Source organism: Pterocles gutturalis, unplaced genomic scaffold (genome assembly GCF_000699245.1).
Source record: "Pterocles gutturalis isolate BGI_N339 unplaced genomic scaffold, ASM69924v1 scaffold3437, whole genome shotgun sequence".
NCBI classification, from domain to species: domain Eukaryota; kingdom Metazoa; phylum Chordata; class Aves; order Pterocliformes; family Pteroclidae; genus Pterocles; species Pterocles gutturalis.
In genome coordinates, this window is record NW_010115068.1 from 74,690 (window position 1) to 95,039 (window position 20,350).

The 20,350-nt window shown below is 38.9% G+C and overlaps 1 protein-coding gene across 1 annotated transcript in view; it reads left to right on the top strand.

The window, feature by feature from the left end:
- Window positions 1-20,350, top strand: part of LOC104462882 (vacuolar protein sorting-associated protein 13B-like) — a gene marked incomplete at its 5' end in the record, with an annotated part of 112,291 nt that overhangs the window by 61,353 nt on the left and 30,588 nt on the right. Inside the window, 9 exons of the mRNA XM_010075026.1 lie at window positions 832-1,181; window positions 7,232-7,393; window positions 16,491-16,638; window positions 17,021-17,028; window positions 17,928-18,191; window positions 18,347-18,430; window positions 18,597-18,772; window positions 19,271-19,441; window positions 20,107-20,308. Coding sequence (XP_010073328.1) covers window positions 832-1,181; window positions 7,232-7,393; window positions 16,491-16,638; window positions 17,021-17,028; window positions 17,928-18,191; window positions 18,347-18,430; window positions 18,597-18,772; window positions 19,271-19,441; window positions 20,107-20,308 — 1,565 coding nt within the window. The remainder of the gene's footprint in view (window positions 1-831; window positions 1,182-7,231; window positions 7,394-16,490; window positions 16,639-17,020; window positions 17,029-17,927; window positions 18,192-18,346; window positions 18,431-18,596; window positions 18,773-19,270; window positions 19,442-20,106; window positions 20,309-20,350) is intronic.

Here is a 20,350-nt window from a genome sequence, read left to right on the forward strand (position 1 = left end):
ACTGTATCCGTTATGCTTTTGTAGAATAATAGGGCTTGATCCTGGAAAGTGTTGAACGTTTTTGGTTCCAAATCTGTAGAGCACTTGAGTATATGCTAATTTTAAGCATGTGAGTAGTTCCAGCAACATAAATAATAACATCGATGGAAATGCTCACGTGCTTCATGTTACACGAGTGGTGTACATGCCTTGCAATGTCTGGTGCAACAGTGCTCAGCACTTTGCAGGACTGAGACTTCAGTGAATGCGATAAAATCTCTTTTATGATATATTTCTCATGCTTTAATCATGGGATAATGTTTTGTTTAATTTCTAGTAGTATGGGGTAATATGTTGTATCTCAGTGGGTTTGTCATCTTGAACTTTCTGTAATTGCAGCAAAGGCAATTTTCTTTGTGCAGCCTGTTAGCGTGCACAGTCACGTGACAGCAAATCTTATATTGCTCGTTTTTATTGTATTCATCATGTGCTATGTGTGGAATATCATTCATCTACTACAGCAAAATTTCTCACAGAAATATGGTCTCTGCTCCAAATAGGTGGCAATCTGAAGTATTGTGTAGATAGAACAGTCTGGTTGACTGGTCTATTCACCATGGAAAGGTTTTGTTTTGCCAATACTTCTTGTTTGCAGCTGCTATTAATTACAGTCCTATTTTACATCTAATCAACAGTGTGAACAGGATTAATTTCAGAGTTCAGAAATGTTGACTCTCTTATGAATTTTACTTGTTTTCATCAGATGTGCAAGCAGTTAAAACACAATTTACAAAAATACACAGAATGTGGCAATGGTGATGTTTTAGTCTTGTTTGTTCTTTTGCTTTTCAGCACCACCAAAGTTTCTTCAGCCATTTTTATCTGATAAGAACATGCCATCTGAACTAGAATACATGATACTTTCCTTTGATGAGCCTCATGTATATCTTCGTCAGTGGAGTGATGAGTCAACGTTCCAGGAAATCCAGTTTTCGACTCAAGCCGACTGTAAACTTTTGGAGTGCCGAAACGTGACTATGCAGCATGTTGTGAAACCTTTCAAAATCTGGGGGCAGATTGCTATTTCCAGCAGCACAGTAGGAAGGCTATTGGACTGCACGATAATGTTGGACCCCATTTTCATCAACTTTGGCCAATATGCTCTTCATTCTCTAAATACAGCGATTCAAGCTTGGCAGCAGGTACGCAAATACAATAGTGAGAAAAAATGGAGCTATTGTCACTCATTTAATTGCAAATTAGAATGCCAACTGCATTCATTAAAAATTATTCCAAGATGTAAAAGCTTTAATTGATACCAAAAGTGGTTTTTTTACTAATAAATAGAAATTCTATGATAGCAACGAAAATTAGGAGACAATGAATGCTGTATGTAAAGGGAAATATAGCCAGAACTGCTTGAGTTGCAGTGAAACTGCATGGATTTCTATCAGAATAATCAGAATCTTGGTCTTGAAATTCATAATATTCCATTAACTTATGAAAAGGTGAGTGATGCAAGCACAGCTCAGTCCGAGCAGTAGAGCGTATTGTTTCCAGCTACTACTTCTGTCCTTATTGAACACTAGTTTCACATTCCCTTCTGTGCAAGCAGCATTAATGGCTGAACCAGTCCCAGCGTAAGGAACCTTGCTTCTGCAGTGACCCCTCGAAGGCCCGTAATTCCCCAACTCCACTAGAGCCTTGAAATCAAATCATTCTCTTCATCTGCCTGAAGACCTACGTGGAGCCTGGGAATTAATTACCTATCATGGCACTACAATAACAAAGCCCCCAAAAAAGGAAAAAACATCTGTTTTATATCAAAAAATTCTTTTTTAAGGGCATTCCATGGTTTTCTTGTTGCAAAAGGACATTCATAAAACAAGATCTAGTGTGATTTAAATCTTTACAGCTGGCTCAAATATCAATGCGAACAAAATCTTTGTAGCTCCAATTTCTGTTTTTTGTCATATTTTTGAACAATGCTTTTAATAAAAAACAAACAGAAAGTATAAGAGAGTCCTTGGTAGGCTGTTTAAATCCAAAATATTTCTGACTTGGTACTAGTCCCTCATCTAAGACATGTGTGGCAACTACTGCAAAATGGCCTTCAGAAAGGTCAGGTTCCTCTTAGGATGGGGAAAAAAAAAAAAAAATCTCTCAGACATAGCTATACATATAAATAAAATATGGTGCATAAATATTTAAATGTTTTAAACCACATCACAGTGTGACTGACTGACTGACTACTCTGTGCCTTGAAGGAATATTCTGAGTTGAAAAAAATGGAATTGTATATTTGATTAAGTAGAGCCATATGTCGCGTGGTATATTGCTGACAGGTACATTCTATGAATAGTTGGTACTGATTTATACATGGATTTGGCAATGTTAACATGAGCCACAGGAGGATATACTTCTGTAATTGTTGCTGTAATTTTCTTGTTTCCTCTCATGTCAAGGGTACTTGCCACCATGGTCTGATGTGGTGGGTATCTAGCCCTGAGTATTCGAGATTAAAAACTTGCACCGCTTTGAAATTAGTGAACAGTTAACACACAAGTGGGTTCAAAACGGCTTATTAAATTAATTGTTACCAAGATGTTTTGGATGTGGCTTTACCTCCAGATTGGGGGGGTGGCACATACTGCCCAGGGAGGGGATGAGTTTCCCAACGATAAGCATCGTTTGATGTTTGCTGTTCGCACAAAATACAGTCCAAGTGCTGCCAACTCGAAGCATGAATTTACTAAGCAGGAAAGGTTATTTGAATTCTCCACATATTTTTTTACTGGATTAATATTTGCAACAAGTGATGTTGTACTCAGTGGACAGACAGATGAAGCATGAAACAGTTCGGCCCTGCACCTTTAGGTCAAGAGTTCAGGATTAACAGAAGCCTCTGGCAGTGTCTTTGGTTTCCTAGATATGGACTGATTTTTATTTTTTTTTCATTTAAGTAATGATGAACATTTTGAAACTAGATGAAGCCTAAAAAACACCAGGCATACAACTAGCTTTAAACTTCTAAGTCACATGCTGAAAATCTGAGAGGATTAGCACTTTTTAAAAACAGTTTTCACTGTCTCATCTGAAATCTCTGTTTAAATGCAAACAGTAACAGGCTAATGCACATCTAAATGCAAAGCTAAACTAATGGGCTTAATGATCAAATAACTGGGCAGGGAACTTCAAGTTTGTTATTAATTTAGTCTTACTGTTTGATATAGAGAGTATCAAGTGAGATAGAAAATGCATGTCTTCTGTGAATATATGGAGGGAGGGGATATGTTTGGGTTTTTTCCCCTTTATTTGGGCATTTAAGCATTCCCAAATTGTTTTAGAGCATCAGTGCTTTGTGATAGCTATAGTAACAGGGTCAGCAGAGAAAACAATCCCCCAGGTAGGGTACTGCGTGAGTATTCCTGGGAAAAAAAATATTCCTTTGTGTTCTCGCCCTGCAAATGTTTCCCTAAACCCCTCAGAAGTTATAAAAGCTCCTGTTTTAAACCTGGTTTAAACCATTGGAACTTCTTTTCCTTGAGGTCTCTGCGGTGCTTAACCTTTCTGTTGGCAGTTGTGTAAGTTTTCTTAATGAGCTGGGATCAGTCAGAATGACATCTGTGATCACAGGAGCTGCCTCATCTTTCCACCATCAGCACAAAGAACAAAGGAAAACAGTGCAGAAAATTTGCATGTAGCTGCCATTTAACTTTCTAGGTCATAATGTTAGGATACTGCCATTAAGTTTAAATAATCAGAAGGAAAATGTTCTTTTCTCTTAGAGGAACTTTGAAGGAGATAAGCAAATTGCTAAAGACTTTCTGTCCAAAAAACATTATTAGTACTATAAAGTGTGTGTGTGTGTTTGAGAGAGAAGGCTTGCACAGGTCTTTGGTAGCTTGTGAAGCACACAGAAAATAACTTTATGCATATAAAGAGGCCCAGGCTTTTATGGGGTTTTTTTTTTCCAGATCCAGAAATGCTTTGAAATAGCTGTGAGCTGAGACATGAGCAGAAAGTCCTGAGACAAGGAAAGCCTGGTGACTAGTGTTGTGTGGGATGTTTTTCCCCTCTCTGAACAGAATCCACAAAATATTTGAAAGCCTAATAAAGGAGAAACACCTTCCAGGGCTCTCTGAGAGAAAAGACCAGCTGAAAAATGACCTAAAGAAGGGCAGGAAATTGTCCCCCAGGAACTGACCCTAATCTGTATCTGACTCAGGCTGTTGATCTTTTGCTGATCCTTTTGATTTGCTGTTTTAATTCAGAGAGGGAATTTTTTTTTTCCTAATCCACACTTGGGTGTTTTCAGCTCCTGGAGTCATCATTCAGCCCTTCATCATCGCTGCCACACAAATGGCCCAGTTCTGTTTGTTTTTATTATGTCTGGTTTCTCTACACTCTTTTATCAATCAAGATTGCCTCACTCTATCCTTTTGCTGGTTTGGTTTGGGTTTTTTGGTTTGTTTTGGGGGGGAGGGAGGGGGGTCACTTTCTGCTTACCCTAGAAGCTTCTACTTTTACATTTCAGCAGCAAATTTAGGATCCCGTTCCCTGTGATGGGTGCAGGGAGCTGCTGCAGCGCCCCAGGGACCAAGAAGCATGGGATGGTACTCTGTCAGGGAAAGATCTCCCGGATTTACTGCAAGGAGAGGAAGAGTTGTCTAGAATCTTGCCTGTACAGTGCATAGTCGCCATAGTGAACGAAAGCATCCCCTAACTTCCTCGATCATCCTTTAGTCAGCTGTTATTGTCAAGAGCTCTCTCTTAAGCCTGGCAACTCCTTACCATGCAAATCTTGGTGCTTCCTTGGGTAAAACTTTGGAACTCTTATAAAATTGAGCTTAAAATACCTATTTTTCTTAACTCTTGAGAAACATTGCCATTAAAAGCAGTGTATTCTAGTATCAAAGCTAACATTTAAGACTAGTAATTGATGGCAGTTATTTGTCAGTACCAAAATGTGTGCAAGGCTGTTAATAATCCCTGATGGGATGATATTCACCCAGTACAATTTAGGAGTTCTATGCATGCCAAAAACTCAAGACAATAAAATTGAAGCTTGCTAGATTCCCTTTTCCCTTCAGAAAATGCAAGAAACTGCAGTCTGTGGTAATTTAGTTTGGCAGTAATAGGTAAAAAGAAGGAGGTTCATCGTCTTCTGGTGTTCTTCCAGTCTGTGCGTAATCAGCAAGAAAATATATTGGGGTAAAAAATTTTTCTTAAAGTCCCCTGGAGTTATATCTAGGTTTGACAACAACAACATGCTGAGCTCTATGGATAGTAAATCCTCCCTTTCAAAAAGAACATTTCGCAAAGCTGTAACAGGAAAATATATATATTTGTGGTAGACTTATGGGTATGTGGGTATGGCAGCTTGACAGTAAAAAGTCGTAGAAAATGACTAGAAAATGCCAAAATAAACTCTGCACTCTGAAGTGGCACTGTAAATGTCAGCCCTTAGCATAGTCAGATCTGCTACTGAATCTGATACAGACATATTGCTCTGGCATGAGTTTCACTGCTTTGAAAAAGTGAGATTTTGGTTATGCTCACCTGACTCTTGTTTCACAGAAGATACCTTATGCAGAAGAATTCATGAGATTTAGAGAGAAGCTTTCATCTCAATATTCTCATGCTTAGATACTCCTCAGGTGAATAATTTTTTGCACAAACACTCCCAGCCAGCCATTCTGACATTTAGTCACAAAAGGAACCACAACCTGCTCCTTAGGTTCTTCTGAACTTAATGACAGTAGTGAACATACGTTCAAGGATGCTAAATTGGACATCCCTTGCACACTTCACTTTTCACAAAATCTCTCCCACCTGTATCAGCCAGCAGTGTGCTACAAGCAAGGTACCAAACTGGTTTTCATGGATATAACTAAGGATCCATAGGGATCTGTGAGGAAATATTTCTGTCTGTCTCATTTGATCTCAGAATTTCTGCAGGCTTCCAGGAACATTGTTATCGCTGAACTGGAGACCCATATGATCATAGCAAGAGGAGGTGCTGGTTTCATTGTGTCTGTTTAAAAGGTCCACTGAGAGAGCAAGGAGGGGAAACAGAATCAACTCTCAAAGACCATGGAGGTCCCATAGGTTAGAGAAAATGTCATGGGAAGAAAGGATGAGAAAAGAGCAGCTGGGCTGTATTGTGGAGAGAAGGGAACCAGCCAACAATAAAACATTGTCAAAAGTGTGTGCTAGGAAAGATGGGTCAAAAAAAGGTAACAAAATGCATAAGAAGATGAATTCTTTGTATTCTACCCATTAAATTGCGTGAAGACTATCCAAATGTTGCTTTCTTGGAGGAATTGTTATAGCTGCTAGATAGTTGCTTGTAAGTGGAAAGTGCCAGCCCAGTAGTGACTAGGACAGAAATTTATAAGAGATGATTACCAAATCAAATTGTCAGTCACACTTTGACCTCTCCCATATAGGGGATTATAGTTCGTGCCTTCAGGAGCGGAAGACCTGGAGCTCTGGTAATTTTTATGACTATCATATAGTCTCGTTGTGTCAACAGAGTGACAAGCAGCCAGATGAAAAGCAGAAAAAGAGGGATGGAAGGATGCTGCAGGCAGGAGAAAAAGTATCGTAAAATCTAAAATACTTTTAAAACCCATGATAGTTTTTTTTTATTTTTCCTATTAGACTGTCAAATTTCATGATGCATTTTCAAACCAGCCTGATAGAGCTGTGAAAATACTCTTAATTATAAATTAAAAAAATAATTGTTTCTTGAAGTGTTGTGGTATCAGGAGAGAGAGAGTCTGCTGCTGCTGACCCACAGCAACGTTTCAATGTAGAAGCAGCAGCTGGGGAAGAGGAAGTGCAGTCTGTTGGCCTGAGAGATCAGTTGTCAAGCATGGATAAACCTCTTCATGCCTCTCTTCTCAGCCTGCAGTGCTCCACCTGCCCTATGTGACGTGTAGTTTCCAACTGAATTTAGTTTCATTGAAGGCTTTTCCATAAGTTAGGAAATGTAGTTTTCATTAGAGCTCTAAATCTTTTAAGATTTGCATTACAGAAACATAAAGTAAAATATGTTAAGTCTTAGGATATATTTTGTCAACCCAAACACTAGTTTTTGCAGAGAGGAGAGTACTATGAGACCAAAGCTAATGGCAAGAGATTTTGAAGCACGTCTGTGTTGTAACAGTCACCGCTGGGCAGACAGCTGCCAAATGCCTTGCAATTAATCTGATGCTTACTGGCTTTCATATCCCTTTCCTTTCAGAACCAATGCCCTGAGGCAGAGGAGTTGGTCTTCAGCCATTTTGTGATCTGTAACGACACCCAAGAGACGCTGCGGTTTGGCCAGGTGGATACTGATGAAAATATTTTGCTGGCTAGTCTCCACAGTCACCAGTACAGCTGGCGCTCTCACAAGTCCCCGCAGGTATGTCAGAACCAGCCCTTCCAACGCAGCGATCGCTAAAGCCAACTGGTGGCTTTACGCCTTGATTCTGCTGTTTTCTCTGTGCTCTCAGCTATCTCTAACGCTCCAGTTCTTCCAGGAGCCACCCGCTGGGGCTGCATCAGAGAGAAAAAGTAAACAAAGCGTGAGGAAAGCCAGAAGCGTTTAGAAGTTACTCGAGGGTAGAACTGGATGTGCACAACCGCTCTGTAAAACGGAGCGATTGTGGAAAACGAAGCTTCTGAAAAAAAGAGCGAAAGAAGATCGCTTGCCAGGTTTTCGTAACCAAGTGATCAGTGTCTGTTTTCTGTGATGTACATTAGAGGTTTGGGGAATTTTTTTTAATGAATTGTTTTTACCAGAAGCATCTGTTCGCTGAAATTGTTTGCAGAACAGGGTCAAACTGGACAAATCTCTCAACTCAGCATGTGCTTGCATTAGAAAAGATTTGAAATGGTCAGAAACATCCCACTTACATAGTTTAAATAATGCAGTTTCTGTTTCTTGGGTGTTTTGTTTTTTTTTTAAGGACAAACACTGAAACTGAAATAAAATATTTAAAAATTATCAACAGGAAATATTTCAGTGAAACCATGTTGTTGGTTTTCTTGAGCGGTGGTGAAAAATTGACTTTTCGTCTTCATTCAAGACAGGGCAAGAATTTAAAACTAAAAAAAAAAAAAAAAAAAAGTATTTATGAGACAGCAAAGCCATTTGTTCTCTCTTTTGAATATATATACCCAGGGGTTCCTGACTTCTCTAGAGCGCTGGAAAATACCAGCCTTAGCATGTGAAAACGAAGGTGTCATTTGGATGGTAATTCTAAACAGGAGCTGTGCCCGCTTTCACTGCTGACAAGTTTCAAGTTTCACTGGGAAGCAGAGGTGGCAAATTTACTGTGTTTTTCGTTCATATGTCAGTTGGTGGATATGCAAAACTACTGAATTTTACATGAATGCGGTAATCCGTGCAGAGCAGATTCAGCCAGAGTAAACAGTTGCAGTTGACAGTGAAGTCAAGGCGTAAGTTAAGAGGAAGGAAGGCTAATAAAGGCAGAAGAGTTGTTATAAATGGTGTGTGCTGGTGTAATAGTACACGGATGGGGCCTTTGGAGACTTCGAGGCGCTGTACATCCCTTGTTATGTTTTCAAATTTTGTTATGTTTTCTCATACAAGGAGAACACCTGTAATGCCCCAGCCTGTGGGTGAGCAACCCCAATGGGTGACTCTGGTCTGGGCAGTTGGGCAAGTGTCAGGTGGCAAGACAGGGTCCCCACTCATCAGGTGACAGTACTCACACGTAGGTTATGATTGACGTGACGCTCTCTGGTTGTGTGAGGGAGAAGGAACAACCAGCTTGTATAAAACGAGCTAAATGTGACCCATATTTCATAACCAATTATCACTTGCTTTTGTAGCAACCACCCAAAAAGTCATTTAAACCTTTTCATAAACACATGAAAAAAGAAATGTTTAAAGCTATTATAAATAAAGCTAGCATTAAGTAAGGCTTTTCTCTTAACAAGTTTTTATATCCATTTTCTGGTTACTTATTTAAAATTATTCAGTTGGGAGAATCCTCTTTAACCACCATTCTAGATAGTTCTGCCAATGGTGTCGTTCTAATTATGGTGTATTTCTGATAATGGTGTGCTTCTGATAATGGTGCAGACTGGAAAGGTTTTTGAAAATTAGGATTATCTCTAGCAACGTGAAAAGTAGAAGAGTTAAAATTGCAGCTTGTTACTGATAACTTTCTGTCAGTACCAGCCGAGCTGCTAAAAACAACCAGCACAACATATGGCATTAGCCATCCAACACCTGGAGAGCTTAAGTATTAAAACATTTATCTTTAGCTTGTCCTTTCAGTCATAGGCTTGAGCAGTGCAAAACATTCCATTTTCTTGGCTGCTATGCAAGTTTCTTATTAAATGAAAAATAAAAGTGCAGGATGAAAGGTGGAAAAGCCCAGCAGAAAACCAAATCACACGTTAGGGAGCGAGTGATGTGACAGTAGGAACTTCAGATTCATTTTTCAGATATTCATTCTTCAGCTGAAAGTTGGTGATGTCAAAGGGTTTCCCCATTCTGTTTTGCTCCGATCAGATTCAGATTCACTGAAGAATTGGGCTGATAAACAGTCAGGAGTGTCTTGCTGGATTCCCATGTCCCAGGAGATGGTGAAGTGAACAGCTTGCTCACTCCTCCTCACTCAACCGCATTGCTGGCCAGCAGGCTCTTCTAGCAGGGGGGCTAGACTTCTCTTGTCCCAGCCCTTGGAATAATTTCAAGAATATTTCTACTCTTTTAAAATTTTTCAACAGCCATCTCTTGCTGGGAAATTTAGACGTACTGAGGTCATTACACTGAAAATATATGGAAGCCCAGGCTTTCTACATGTTGTTGAGATAGAAGGAAATTTTCTTTACAAAGGTCAGAGAATCTTGGCATCCATCTGGAAGCCTTGTTCATTTGGTTAATGTTAAATACAAATCGTTGTAAGTTTAGCATGTGTCAGGAAGGCAGTTCGTCTAAACAGTTTAAACAGCACAATCCTTTGTCATTTTAGATCGTACAAAATAATTTTGTTTAAATATTATTACAAATGTTGTTGTGTACATTTTTTCAATGATTAATACAAATCCTTGAAATGAAAACAACGACTCAATTAAGACATCAGGTTGTTCCTATTATGCTGTGCCACTTTTCTAAGTGTTTCCATGCAAAACTATCTAACGGCTTATTATCCAAAGGTCAAAATAATGCCCGAGCATGGACAAACCCTCCAAGTGTCATATTCATGGAATGCTAGATGACTTCATAGTTATGAAATTATTTCATTTCTCATGATAATTCCCAACTTGCCAAGTTAGTGAATTTTAAGAACTCTGAGAGCAGATTGTAAGATAAATGTGAAATAATCCATACTTCTGGAGTCAGGGACTTCCCTCCAGGCATTAGTTCATACTTGACTTACTTGACTTACTCTTGGGGATAAAATGAGTTAGGACAAGGTCTTAGATACCACATTCTCTTACTGGGAAAGAAAACCAACTTGCACAACTTCGGCTGGCTCATGTTTCTGGTTACACAGGCACTAAGAAGCAGCGGTTGCCATGAAATACTTTATTTAACCTCTGCAAAATGTTTTTTTAGTATGGCAAGGCAGTTCAGTTAAATGAAAATAAATAGTTTTAAAAGGATTGTATTTCTTTCACATTCATATCAATAAAATTCTCCATTTTTCTTTTGCTAATTAAGCATAGTGAGAGATGAAGTAATTGCCCATTTGAATTATTTAACACAATTAAACATGTATACCTAAAATAAGATGTTTTTGGTAGTAGCAGATAGTTATATAATGCTTTGTTTACATTTAGAAATAATATTAATGAAGCTACTATAGGGTATAATTAAAAATTGCTTGACTTTTTCATGTTAGGAAAACAGGATTTGGGTTTATCAGCTATTGATGGTGTCCCTCCAACTGTTTGGCTTAACTTAAAGCTCCTTTCTTCCTTCATTTGTTCCCAGCCCGGATCTTCTACATTTCAGGCAACCTAACCTTTCCCTTTTAACTTTCACTCTGATTCCTGCAAGTCTCGCTACTTTGGCTAATATTTCAGTAATAAGACTGAGGTCCGACGCTTACTCTTCTACTCTGCTCCATCCCCCATGTTTTCCTCAGATTTCTTGAGGTTTTGACCTTCCTTAGGGATAAGACAACCCCAACGATATAGTCCCTTTCAGAGCTGGGCTAAGTCCAAACCTGATGAGATTTCAGGCTTTAAGCAATTCTAGCAAAAGGTGCCAGACCTCGTGAGTTCCTTTCGCAGATTTTAATGAAAGTTAGAGGTCTGTGAGATATTGTTAAAAGGGAAGAGAAGCTACATCATCACTCCTGTGCTCAACAGACAACGCTGGCTCCTACGTTATTATTGGATCCACTCCGCACTCCTTATCTTGAAGCTGCTTTGTGGGATGGGCCCCAGTTGTGTCAAAAGGCATGTTTGTCTCCAAGACAGCTTTATTTTTTAGGAGAAGAACTGGAGGATATGATTTCACATTGGGTGAAACTCCGAAGTTTGAAGAGATCAGATCTTCCTAGCAGTTTACTCAGTGTTAAAGAATCCTGTCTCACAAGACAGTAGGCAGTCGGAGGATCCCACTAGGGATCACAGCAAATGTGAAAACCAGCTATTGATGTGAGAGTCCCCTGAATGTATTCGGCACAGATTGTTTGCTTGTGAATAAACAGGAAAAAAAAAATCCTCTGTAACGTGCTAGTTATTACTCATTATTTTCCCCACACTCAAACTTCAGCAGAGTCCTCTGAAGAAGCAAAGAATAATGGATCTAAATTCGTTATTTTCCTTGCTATGCAGAACACAATGTTGCATAGGGAAAGCTTGGATTTAAATTAGTCTTTTCCCAGGGTTATAATAACAGCCCATTTTCACTTCTCACCATCCTTTGCTTTTCTGTTCTTCTGAACATACACTTATAAATTCTTGGATAGATATTAGCAGTGGCTAGTATATTAGTAATACCTTCACTGGAACCCATTTAAGGTTTTTCTTCTCTTATACTGTGCCTGAAAATTCTGCTAGAATTTTATCAACATAATTTTTAAAGGCAGTTGTAGATTTGGAAATAGCTTTAAGAACCTCCTCCTTGCTTTCCTACAAAAAAAGAGTGAAACCGAATTTTAATTTATGCTGCATATCCTGCAGGATCATAATTCATTGTTATTTGTTTCCAAGTTGCCATTCTTTCAGGTATTGAGTTATATAAAGTGTATGATGATATACAGTACTGTGTGGGTTCAACCTTAGAACCTGTGACTTATGTATCAGTTATTATTGGGTTATTTTCCTGTTTTATTTTTCAGGGACATTACAGATTCTCTGCACAACCTTTTGTACTTTGCATAGTTGTCCTCAGGTCATTTACAGAACAAAAAAAAAGGTTTTATGTTATTTTACACTGTTCAAGTAATGAGAAATGTATTGTTGCTTTCCTTTGGGGTCCTGCGTTCAAAATCAATGGTTATATTATATGTGATTGGCTTTCTAGATAATATCTGGGGCAGATAAGGATTGATATGATCCATGAATCACATCAACCCTCGTAATTTGGTTACTTAACCAAAAGGGTCGTCTTTTCCACAGTGTGTAGACCTAGTTTGTACCTGGGAGGTTCATGCCTGCTTTGCAGGGTGTGTTGGGGCTCTCAACACCTCCAGGAGCCCCCGAGGGTCAGAGCTTATCTCCCGAGTGGGACCTTTTTTCTGCTAGCCAGCATGGGGGTGATGGAAATTGCTTTCTCCTATGCTCCGTACTGGCTTTCTGTCTTACAGGGGGTGATGGTGCAGAACTAGTCAGATCTCCCATGTCCCAGGAGAAAATGAAGCCAAACCAAAATTCACACTGTTTTGGTGGCTGCCGCAGCTGGCAATGTGCAGAATGAACATTTCATTCACTGTTTTCCCACATGCTAATTGATTTTATCGTTGTAAATCCTAATCCTGGTCAAGGGCCACTTTGTATCCTGAAAACACAACCAAAAAGTACCGATCATCCTTCTCCTTTCATTTTTCAGTTAAAAATTGCTTTAGCTTCAGGTCTTAGAATTCAGCTCCCACCTCCAGGTCTCCGTTCCCTCAATGCTGCTGCATCATCACAGCTTTTATCTGACTGTCTCATATCTTTTAAAATAGCCAGCTGCTTCCACACCATTAACCAGCTCCTCATTTGAGCTGAGGGCAATAACCCTTATCCTTCCCAAACAGCATTTTCCACTTTCACTCAGAAGACAGCTATGATCTAACTACAAGTTAACTTTGGTGGATCTACGAGCAAAGTAGAAAACAAATTTGTATCACTAAGCATTTTGAGGGCACAAGCTTTAAATTACTTACACAGCTGGAAAATGCTGCCTTTTCTGGACAGACTCCATTCGGAGTCTCATTTTTAATCCCCCATTTTAGTCTTCATGCCTTGTCATCTGACACTTAGCTTGCTCGGATCGTATCCTTCACTCACACATCTAGCTGAAAACCTAACTAAATTCTGAGGAGCGCATAGAAACATTCTGCGCAGAGATGCAATAAAGAGTGCAGCTTTTCTAGCTGTTCGCTCCAGTAGGAGCAGCTTCATCTTAGTCTGCCTCTCTGAAGGCAATTTCTTTCCTTCTCAAAACAGAAATCCATAATGGCTCAGAATTACAGATCAAACCCCAGCAAAGCCTAGTCAAAACAAAAACTTCTGTGTTATCTGCTGATATGTTTCCCTAACAGAAAATGCAGAAATCAATTGGTTACACAAATGAGTGCCTATCTTCACATATACAACAGATAGTCTTTTAAATTCTCTCTAAGCTATAAATTGCCACTTATCACTGCGTTGTATTTCTTAGGATACTTTTGAAGTCAGTTGAGTATCTTTTGGACCTTTTTGCAATGACTTCTCTTTTCTCCTAATATATGTACCATACTTATCTGTACTTGTTGAATTTTTTAAAGAGTGTCTAATAAATACTTAGAATTTACTTAAAGCTTGATAAATGAAAGGGAGTTACATGGCAATTACCGTGAAATCTGTAGTATTAGGTCAGGTTTGTAACATTAGACCTCTGCCTTGTTGAGTATCTAACACCATCTATTATGACGTCTTTTGCTAACATAATGTTAACACCTGATTACTTAATTTTCTAAAATTACTTCAATTTTTATTTCCTGCCATATATCTCTATGTCGCTTAGTGTCATTTGCTAATTACTTTTAGCCACATTTTCCAGAAATGTCACATTTAAACAACTGATTCACCCCGAGATCCCTTTCCATTTTCATGGAGTGCAGTTTCTTGGCTCAAAAGTAAACTTACACAGTACCCAATTCTCATATTGTTATGTCATTAGTACAAATACAGTAGATCCCTTAAAATAACTTACAAAGGCTCTTCCCTTTGTATGTAGAGTTTATGTAACAGTATACAAATAGTATGTTTATAAAATAAGAAATTGCCAATATATGATGATAGCTCTTTTTTATTATTCTTTCTGAACCATGAAGTTAAATGCAGACTAAGCGTTGTGCTACAAAGAAAATGAGTGTGGCAGCATTTGGGAGCTAACGACTGCTCAGGGAAAGCTGACAGCATCTTCCTTGGGAACGTTCAACTTGTGAGCAAAGCTGTTTATACAGGGTGGAAGATATCCTGATGTTGGAGTTACATACAATTACTAATCATCAATTATGGCATTTATATGACATCTGTCTTTGGAACAGACCATATTTTGTGTGCTTCCTAGCTGAGACTGACCACTTAGTACCTTCTCTCATTTTTTGGCTGTCATTTCCAGCTACCAGTCTCTCCAAAGTAAACAGTTTTCTTGTTTCTCTTAGGTTTCATATGTGATGAGATTTATTCCCAGCTGCCTCTGTAAGAAGCTGAACTGATTCCAGCCACTGCAGTTGGATTGTTTTGTTTTGTTTTTCCTTTTCTGTAACTTAAGAATCAAAGCGAAGTGTTTGTTTATGAGTTTGAGTGTCCTAGTGGACAGCTTCCCTCAACTCTTCTTGAACGTAAAGCTGCGCCCACGCGTGCACACATCCATTTGTGCACTGGCACATATTTAGCCTTTGTGCTTCCAGCATAAAACTAATTTGAATCTGAATGCAACAGTCATCACTCTTGCAAATTCAAAAGCCACCCACTGAATGGATGTTATTGTTCTGTGTGTAACTTGTGCTGAGGATACCACAAATTGCAAACAGGCTACTGAGTTGTAATATCTTTGAAAGTTGTTGCTGCTGTTGTTTCTTAAAACAATGAAAAAACAACCCAACATCCAGCCATTCACTAAGTTGAACTGGCCAGATCTATGGTCAGTACTATCTCTTTTGGAAAACAAATCATGGGAGAACATAATATTTACAAGTTTCAATTTTTTTCTCATGTAAATAACCAAACTTTGGGCCTGATCCTGTTCTCAATTACTTACATTAATTAATGACAGATGTCCAAAATCAGAGTGAAATTCAACCCTCAAGAGAGAATTCCCACAAGGCCTTTATATAACTATTTTAAAGGACTTAAGTGATGCGTAGGCTCTGTGCTGGCCCTCTGCAAAGAATAAATTTTACCCAGAATGCTTACCGCTTTGATCCCTTATATATAACTCACATTCTTAAGTTTGCACAGCCACAAAAGATCTATACAGAGCTAAATAGCCAGATCTTCAGCTGGCGTAAATTTATGTAACTTCATTGACCTACATGGAACAGTCCCAATTTTCACTGCTCTGGCTTAAAGAATCTCTATGGGATAGAGGTAAGCGCGTATGGTGGGTAGATGGATGAAAGGCTCTTCAAATGATGAAAGACTATATTGCTCTGGAAGTGATTTAAGTTGAACTGGAAAAAAGCCACTCCTTTTCCGGAATAAATCACACAGGGAGTATAATTATGCAGTTAAATTTCTTCTCATGCAGTCAAGCTTGAACTTGCCACCACGTTTGTGTAAGAGCTGAAATGTTTCCCATCTCTCAGCAATATGCTCAGTTCTGCGTTTAACACACATATATATGTGAGCTATACAAGTATACATACAAATAGATTTGTATCCGTCTTTATTTTGAAGGGAATTTGTAATTTTCTGTCTTATTCTGAAAGCCAAAAATCTGGCCTGGACCTGCATTCCATATCACCTTGCTGGCAATAAAGAAGGTGGATTTCTAGAACAATTTCAAGGGCAGTAAAGAAAATCTCTTATTTCCTGTTTTATGCTCTCTAGTCCACATACAGTTTTTTGCTGAACAGTTGTATGCTGGATTTTTAGCATCCTAAATACACTGTTGAAGCAGGTTGATGCAGAGCCGTCTGATGGTATTGTTGATTCTTCTGTTTGTATCTGAAATCGCAGAAAAACAATGAGTGGGTCATTCAGAGAACTGGTGTGCTTAGCATTGCTGTTTTAAAACCAAGAATATTTCTCTGTCATGGGAATTCCTATCCTACTGCAAGGCGCTTTTTTTTCCCCCAGTTCTGTATTGAAGGTGGTAACTGCTTTCTTTCCAGCTGTTACACATCTGTATTGAAGGCTGGGGAAACTGGCGGTGGTCTGAACCATTCAGCGTGGACAATGCAGGGACCTTTATTCGCACCATTCAGTACAAGGGCCGGACAGCATCACTTATTATCAAGGTTCAGCAGAGTGCAAAAGCAAGTAAGTATTTGATCCAGTTTGTAAAAGATAACACGAGTAATTCAAACTGGGATCTGTTCACGAATTAGTCACCTTACTATTTATTCTCTCCTACTGAGATCTGCGAAAAAACAAGTGTAACAGTGTTCTGGGGACATTTTTGGGAATGTTTACAGCTCTCTTCTTCACTTTGTTATGGATCTTAGCATTTAAAAGCTCAATTACTAGCACATATTTTGCATGTTCCACTAAATATCCTTTTGCGTGGTTTGTAAGTTCTGACACCGAGTTTCACAATCTCTTGCATTTTTGAAGCTCTTGAGAAACAAAATGTATCTATTTTTTTAAGAAACTGTCCATATCATATTTGGGGTTGTAACTCAGGCCTTTCTATTGTTGAAAGAGAAAGAAGTAATTACCAAATTAACATTTGAAAGTGGGCTGCTGTGCAGCAACTTTTCACATACTCTCTTTATAAAGAGATGTGTAATAACACTGCAGACATTCTGCCTGCGCTGGCAGAAGCCAGAGCATGTGGTGAACATAACGTGTTGAGCTCATGGGGATGGCAGAGCGCCTTACGTTGCGCAACAGCAATGCAGCGGATCGGACAAGAGTGGCATTGCTGAAAGCCCTGCTGAGAGTTCCCTTGGTCAGTGTGCACCCTCCCTAGGGAAAAGCGAGTGAAGATGGTTGTAGCAGGGATGCACATGGAATTCTGTTCCTCAGTATAGCTTAGAAAAAGTCAGAGATATGTCCCATGATAAATAATTCATATATGATGGACAGCAACAACTGAACACAATTTGGTCATCTTCTAGGTGGGTGAAATTAAATACATAAATATGGTACAGCCTTTTAATGGAATTATAAGGTTTAAAACAGCAAACATCCTGGAAGGTCTGATTGCTGGGTTGAGATGGGAAAGTGAGGTGTCAGTAGAAACCTTTCTTCTGAAGTACATCAATATGTCTGCTCCAAAAGGTCCCAGCATTCAGAGACTGTCATATTATTCTTAAAATACAAACCAGAGCCATGTCAGCCGTGGGCCGTACTGCTGAGTTCAGTGGGAAGGAAAGTGGGGATGTTACATGGTTCTTCCAAGCCTTAGGAACATTTCAAGCATTTTAATGCCTAGGTTTCTCTGAAATTGCACATACATTTGGCCAATAAAAATAATGTTTTCCCGTTCACTGCCTCAGCAGTGCTTGAGAAAACCTAAAATAGGGAGATAATTCTTTATAATTCAATTTTGACCTTTCTTTTTGACAGCTGTTTCTATATGAGCTGCATATTTTTGTGTGTTTTAGATCCTAATCTGTGGAAGACAGACAGTCTGTAGTTACCTTTCCGAAAGTATCGAACTGAAGGTGGTTCAGCATTACATCAGTCAGGATGGACAGGCCGTCGTTAAAGAACATGTCAACTGCCTTGCAGCCAGGCAGAAGCTGCCTTCGTATGTCCTAGAAAACAATGAGCTTACAGAGCTGAGTGTGAAAGCTACAGGAGATGAAGACTGGTCCCGAGATGTATGTCTAAGTTCTAAACAGACAGAACACAGCACTGTCATTCAGGTATGACTAGAAATTCATATATGCAATATAGCCTAAAAAAATGTCTGAGAGAACTGGGGACTTTGCGTTTAGACTTCTGTTTGATGTGATGAAATTTTGAACATTATAATCCTGAAATAATTTGAATGTAATGCTGCTCATCTCTCTGTATACAGGTACCATCTTCAAAGAGTTCAATTACGTATGTGTGGTGCACAATTTTGACTTTAGAGCCCAGCTCTCATGTGCAGCAACGATTAGTAAGTGCGTTAATGTCTCTGAAATCTAAATGTTTATGCCTTACATATCATGGAATAAATTAAGGGCAGAATGACCCACTTTAAAGATTTATTAATAGCTTATTTCAACAGTTGTAATACTGGAATAGCATTAACCTTAAATTGGTATATTCTTCTCTTTTTGTAGATTGTTTTCAGCCCTCTTTTCATTGTAAGGAGCCATCTTCCAGACCCAATTATCATACATTTAGAGAAAAGAAGTCTGGGATTGAGTGAAACACAAGTTGTTCCAGGGAAAGGACAGGAGAAAGCACTGCAAAATATAGAACCTGATCTTACGCACCACCTGACATTTCAAGCCAGGTAAAATACTCACTCTCCTTAAAAATGGTTCATTTGTGTGGAGAAGAAATAATTTACACCTGAACTTCTGGTGTATTTTTTCCAAGAGTATGGCTTATTCAGAGGTGATACAACAGAACAAGCATATGTGGCCTGAAGTGGTAAGTTAGGAAATATTAAATGTGGTGTAACTATCCTATCCGTTGGCATTTGTTTGCCTAAGCAGTCAATGGTTTTGTGTATTGAAAAATAAATCCCTAAATGATCTTGAAATGTTTGTTGAGAATACTGAAGAGTTTCTAGGGTCTCAAACACAAAGGTCGTTACAGAGTCATAACAAATCCATTCATGTCAGCTAATGCTCAGGAACTTGTTAGACTTTGTAACTTGATTCATCCATGATTATCTTGAGAGTGTTCCTACTGCAGAGTACGCTTGGAAGGCTTCGTTAAAGAAAATGTTAGTGCTACTAACGCTTGATCTTGTTCTGTAAGTGACTGAATCTGTTTCCAATGACAGGGAGGAAGATGATCCATCAGAGTGCGCAGTCCCTATCTCAACCACGCTAATTAAGCAGATAGCGACTAAATCCCATCCAGGTGGCAACGTCAACCAAATACTGTCTGAGTTCTATAGCACCGCTAATCCTCCCCAGCCTGCGTGGCCGTATAATAGGAAAGATTCAGACAGGTAATTCTTTGCTAAACCTTCTTCATGGTTGTTGCACTGCCTTTTCAAATAACCTGTCATCACATTCAGGAAGACTAGATGTGATCAACACTGAATGTGTTTTCAGTAATTACATGATTCCGATACATAAGCTGCAGAATCTGTTGCAGGTGGGAAAAAATTGAGGTCACTCTAGGGGCTGCCCTTGATTACACTTAGAAGATTGCATCAGCAAGGATTAAAAAAAAAAGGAACAATTTTTTTGTGAATGCACATTTTTTACTGCAGCTCTAGAGGCTGTTGGTTCTTCAGTAGCTGTTTGTTTCACTACAGAAACAGGGAGCTGCTGTGGGAGGAGTTGTTGAAAAAAAAACGAAATGTGATTTTATGACTACAAAAGTCCTGGGTTTAGTTCTGAAGGATAGTGGTAATTCTGTTTCGGCATTTCTTTAATTGACCAAATTTAGATTGAGTTTATGCAGTTAAAAATGTCTTTATAGCCTACGTGTAGCTAGATCTGTCTGACGGCATCTCAGTATGTTCTAGAACGATAAGGTAAGAGGAGATTGCTTTTCTGTTTCAAAACCAGAAGAGCCTGGCAAATTTCTGAAAATGACAACTTATCGTTTGCAATCTTGAATTAATTATTCCTTTGATTTTTTTTCTGTTTGTTTATTTCTGAACAGCAGCGAACAGCTGTCCCAGTGGGATAGCCCAATGCGGGTAAAACTGTCGGTGTGGAAACCATGTGTTAGAACTCTGCTGATAGAACTTCTGCCCTGGGCTTTGCTTATCAATCAGTCCAAGTGGGATCTCTGGCTGTTTGAAGGAGAAAAGATTGTACTTCAAGTACCTACGGGGAAAGTAATTATACCTCCCAATTTCGAGGTAACTTTGTCATTCATGTTAACAGGCACAGTTCTACTAAAC